Here is a 5,890-nt window from a genome sequence, read left to right as displayed (position 1 = left end):
ATGTTTAACTATTATCTCATTATAATATAATTAATGATATATTATTCTTATTATAAAAAATAAAAATATAATTTATTATAATTTTATTTTAATAAAATATAATAATCATAATTTTTTATTTATAAAATTATAGATATAATATTTTAATAATAATATTTACATAAATAATATTAAATAAATTATTCTAATATTTTAAAAATAATAATAATATTTTGTTAATAAATAATATTATTTTATTGTATTTAATGTTTATAGGCGATATTACTGCTTTTCTTTTAAATTCCAAAAGTGTCGATACTTATTTAAATAGAATTGATACTTTCAGCATATCCGATAGTTAGTTTAATATAATAACTAGTGCCTATTTTTTTTACCGTTTACATTATTATACTTGATAATATTTCTAGCAAATAACCGATTATGTTATCATTGGTAATATTTAGGCGTTTACCTAATATATTGTAATAACAAATTAAATAATTAACCTATTTTATTATATAAACGTTACCTATTATGTTATATAAGTGCTACCTAATATGTTATTGTGCTTGATAATGTTTCCAGTAATTAACCTATTTTATTATATAAGCGGTACCTAATATGTTATTGTGTTTGATAATGTTTTCAGTAATTAACTTATTTTATTATATAAGTGTTATCTATTACATTATATAAGCGCTACCTATTACATTATATAAGTGTTACTTATTACATTATATAAGTGCTGCCTATTACATTATATAAGCGGTACCTAATATGTTATTGTGCTTGATAATGTTTATAGTAATTAACCTATTTTATTATATAAGCGCTACCTATTACATTATATAAGTGCTACATATTACATCATATTTTTACATGTTATATTGTAAAGTATCGATCATTTTTATAAAAAAAGATCGATACTTTCAACATATCAGGTAACATTATGATAAAACCGGTAAAATTTACCTGATATGTTGAAAGTATAGATATTTTTTATAAAAATGTATTGATACTTTGTTGAAAGTTATGTAATTTATGTTTCAAAAATTTTTAATAGTGCTTCATGTTTTCCACTAACAATATTAATTTAATAATTTCATTTACACAAAATTATTTGATTGTTTAAATATTTTATAAAATATTATCTAGAATTTAAATTTAACAATTTTAACCAAAGATAATAATAAATATGTAATATCTATGTTTATTATTTTTAATTTAATAATAATATATACCGTAACATAAAAATAAACCATTAGACGTGTATAATTACTAAATTAATATCTTAAAACTCACTAAAAAAATAACCTTAAATTAATGTTTTCCACAGTGAAATAAGAATGGACACTTACATATATGTATCGATACTTACCGATAACCAAAGTTTACCGATTACTAAATTTTTTAATAATTTTTCATGTTTTATACTTAAAACATTATTAGTCTATCAATATAATAGGTAACGCTAAATCGAATTTAATAAATATATTTTAATATATCCAGTAATATCATATATTAATCGTATATTATTCGCCTTTCCTGAGACCATCCCTATAGATTGAGGGCAACATAGTTATAGTGGTAGGAATTTATGCTTTCGTCCACATAAGTTTTAACATAGCCTTGGACTGTGAGCCTTTTTTACCAAAGATGAATGAAAATTTACTGTTCTAGAAGTTCTTCGGGTCAACTACTTGGAGCCATCTTTTTAAAGTCCAAGATTTTATTCCCCTTTCTCATTTTGACTTCATTTATCATACTCGAAATTTAAATATGAATTTTGTTCACATGGTCAATGTGATAATTGTGAAAAGGGAACTTTGGTATTGAAATTACATATATTTATATTAAAGGTACGCATTGGTGTTTTATAACTATACACGAATCATGTGGGGTTTGATTAAATTAAAATAAAAACCATTTTAGCGGGTACGTGAGGATTTTTCTTTTGACTGTTAGGAAAATATTGCCTTTAATTAAATTTATAATTTTATTTATTCAATTGGAAAAAATCCAATCATATGTGAAGCATTTCACATGTTGGTTAGAATCATCTGGTAATTAATGTTGTTTCCTATTATTTGGATTTTTCAAGATTAATGTCATTTCTAATTATTTTTATTGCTCGGATTTCAATCAAACCATAGAATGCCTCCGGTCCACGTACTTAAACACAATTCCTAAGACATTGTATACATATGAAAATAATTATTGATACTATCATTTATATGTCAGGTCCCGGATAATATTTATTTTCAGAAGAAAACATGTACAGCAATACTAATTATTGAAAAAAAATAACGATTATTCTAATTACATAATAATAATTGATGGAAATGGGGAAACTGCCTGCTTTGTTTTCTACTCTCTTGTTTTTTGGTGAAATACATCTCTATCACCCCCATAGGTAACCAATTTAGTTCTTGGAAGCACCGTCTCACAGAAGAGGGAAAAATATGTCCGATATTTGGGGTAAACAAAAATACGCATTTATATATTAATCTTTGCATATTTTTGTGACTGCATATGACTGTTCCCCCCCCCCCAACCCACCCACTAAATGTGCATGTAAAACTGTTTTCATAACATTGTATCATAACCAAATAAGACATATAATGCATAAATGTTATACAACAAAATATTAATGGTCTGAGGTTTATACAAATAAATATGATTATTATATGGAGTAATATACACAAACACAATATTTAATGCATGAATGACCAAATATGTCAAGACACAGCACCCGGTATAAGGCTTTGAATGAATTATTTTTCAAACCACCCAAATCTGACTCATTAATTTTAAAATGTGGGAAATCAATTCAATTGAATGAATGCCCCTAGTAACTGGTGTTTTGTAAAAGGTAATAGTCTTGTTTTTCTTAAATATACAACTTCTAGAGATAATTCGAAAAGCTCGGTTACTTTTTCTGCCCATGTTCGACCAAGGCTTATTGATGGGAAGACGACGACAAAAAAATTAGTGATTTATGTTAAAAGCTTTGGCATTACTTAGTGAAATATATTAGAATATCAGTAATAAGTATTGATGAAACCGTTGTCTTACGTTAAAAAGTATTTTTAGATTTAGTGTCCATATTTATAAATAATTTTACCTTATCAATCTTAGTGAAGAACACTTGATATGCATTAACCTGAAAGCTAAATACAGCAAAGCATCTTGGAATACAGTGCTAACCTTCCCCTGGTGTAAGCAAGCCCTTATCTTCTACATCATTAATCATGCTAAAAGCAATGCTGTGGATGAATAAACAATTGCAAAAGGTGTTAATTTCGCCAATATGCTGCTGTGAAGAACATGTAAATCAAAAGGTTTATGTTTTTCCTTCAACACTGGGGCAAGGTGTCAGCAACCATAGCCATAGGCGTGTTTAGTTATTAAGAGCAAGAGCCGCAAGGAGATTTGAGGAAAATTGCAGAAGACAAATGGCAAATGATCGACACTAAAAAAAAACACCATTGCATCAGTAACATCTTTCTTGATTGCCCTCCATGACAAATTCCTACAGTTCAATTTGAACTTTTAATTTTTAAAATTCAATATCCAATAAATCTCCTGTACAATCGCCCGCTCAAATTTGAAACAAACTAAGCTGACAATGCCACGTCAACACCCACTTTTCATTCTGCCAGCTGGACTTCAACTCCTCTGCCCTCCTATATACCTCCCCTCCGTCTTTGGCTCCTCTCTGCGTTGCTTCTCCCTCCATCTCTGCCCCCGTTCCATTCCATTCAAACTAAAATCCAAATTGTAATAAAACTCTCAGTTACATGAACGACAAGTTTCTTTGAATTCAGTTTCCCTCTATATAAACCCTTCTTCTTCCTTCCACGTTTTCCAGCTTCCAGGAAAAAAAATGATTTCTTTTTTGTCCCTTGTTTCTCCTTTCGCTCCTTTTTTGGTCACCCTTTTGCTTCTTGTCGTCCTCTTAGAACAGATCTCTTATTTGCGCAAAAAACGAAATGTCCCAGGTCCAAACATGGTCATCCCTTTCTTCGGCAACGCCATTCCATTAGTGAGGGAACCCACTAGATTCTGGGAAATTCAAGCTGACTTGGCTTCTTCTGTCGGATTCTCCGTTAATTACATCTTCGGCCTATTCATCCTCTTTATCCGTAACACTGAACTTTCTCACCTTATCTTCGCCAACGTTCGACCCGATGCTTTTTTACTCGTCGGACATCCCTTCGGTAAAAGGCTTTTCGGCGAACATAACTTGATTTATATGTTCGGACAAGATCACAAGGATCTACGCCGTCAGATCGCTCCTAACTTCACTCCCAGAGCTCTCTCAACCTACACCGCGTTGCAGCAGATTATTATTCTCCAACATTTAAAATCGTGGGAGCGTCTTTCATCTGAATCGCGGGGAAAGCCGATTCCTCTCCGACTTTTAGCTCGTGACATGAATCTGGAAACTTCTCAAACTGTTTTCGTCGGCAGGTATTTGGCAAATGACGCTCGCGCCAAGTTCAAAGATGATTATAATCTTTTCAATACGGGTTTGATGAAGCTCCCGTTTGACCTACCCGGTTTTGCGTTCCGTAACGCAAGGCTTGCCGTTGAGCGGTTGGTCGAAACACTTACTGATTGCGCTGCTCAAAGTAAAGAGAGAATGTTCCAAGGAGACGAGCCTTGTTGTTTAATCGATTTTTGGATGCAGGAAACTGTTAGAGAAACTGCCGAGTCCAAAAAGGCGCCGCCTCACGCTTCCGACATTGAAATTGGTAGTTATCTCTTTGATTTTCTCTTCGCCGCTCAAGACGCCTCCACTTCATCGCTCCTCTGGGCGGTGTCCCTCCTCGACTCTCATCCCCAAGTTCTCCAGAAAGTTCGTGAGGAAGTTTCGAGTATATGGTCGCCGGAATCGGATGCTTTGATAAGCGCGGAGCAATTGAGGGAAATGAAGTATACACAAGCGGTAGCACGTGAAGTCATAAGATATCGGCCGCCGGCGACGCTAGTGCCGCACATTGCGACGAAGGATTTCCCGTTGACCGAGTCGTACACGATTCCCAAGGGCACGATTGTGTTCCCCTCGGTTTACGAGTCGTCCTTCCAAGGGTTCACTGAGGCTGACCGCTTCGATCCGGATCGGTTCTCGGATGATCGGCAAGAGGAGGTGATCTTCAAGCGGAACTACCTGGCGTTTGGCGCTGGGCCCCACCAATGCGTTGGTCAAAGGTACGCCCTGAATCATCTGGTGCTTTTCATTGCCATGTTCGTCACAGTGCTCGATTTCAAGAGGCACCAAACAGAGGGCTGCGATGAAATCATGTACTGCCCCACCATCTGTCCTAAAGACGGATGCAGCGTCTCCCTATCTCGCCGGTGCTCACGTTATCCGAATCTCTCTCGTTAATTACCAAAAAGCCCTTCAATGTTTGTCCGTCTTCGTTTCTGGTAAATTTGGTGCTGTCTGGGGGGTTTGCAAATGTTATTTTGTGGTTCTAATTTTTGTGTGTGTTGCGTATATACAACTGATGGACGGTTCGGATAGTTTACTCTCTCTCTCTCTCTCTCTCTCTCTCTCTCATTTTACAAAAGAAAATCGGTTGGAGACTTTGATCGGTGGTGGGGATTGTTGGGTTGGGTTTTAGACCTAAAAAATATTGTATTTTTATTTTTTTAATTTAATTGTATTTTATTTCACATTTTGAGCTAGGCGTTTTTTTATCAAAATATAATTCTTAGACTCTAATAATTTGTCAGACACACTTTTTCCTAATATTATTGATCTAGCATCATTTCTGACATGATGACAATAAAACGTAGATTTTCAGTCGTGCCTTATCGGGATTCTGCCTGAGCTGACGCAGCGTAAGAAAATACGTAGATGGCCATCCGCGCTGTCGTTGAACTTTGACACATACGGAATGCA

At 33.8% G+C, this 5,890-nt stretch overlaps 1 protein-coding gene across 1 annotated transcript; it reads left to right on the top strand.

Moving 5' to 3' along the window:
- Positions 1-3,865: 3,865 nt before the first annotated feature.
- Positions 3,866-5,395, top strand: LOC120194923 (cytochrome P450 710A1-like). The gene has a single exon (XM_039197092.1). It carries the CDS (start codon positions 3,866-3,868, stop codon positions 5,369-5,371), a length of 1,506 nt encoding a protein of 501 aa, XP_039053023.1. The 3' UTR covers positions 5,372-5,395.
- The last annotated feature ends 495 nt before the right edge of the window (positions 5,396-5,890 follow it).

Source organism: Hibiscus syriacus, unplaced genomic scaffold, assembly GCF_006381635.1.
Source record: "Hibiscus syriacus cultivar Baekdansim isolate YM2019G1 unplaced genomic scaffold, ASM638163v2 tig00117005_pilon, whole genome shotgun sequence".
Lineage (NCBI taxonomy): Eukaryota > Viridiplantae > Streptophyta > Magnoliopsida > Malvales > Malvaceae > Hibiscus > Hibiscus syriacus.
This window is presented reverse-complemented; position numbering and strand designations above follow the sequence as displayed.

Excerpts from the sequence above, each read along its gene's own strand:
- LOC120194923 (XM_039197092.1), top strand. The coding sequence starts at position 3,866 with ATGATTTCTTTTTTGTCCCTTGTTTCTCCTTTCGCTCCTTTTTTGGTC.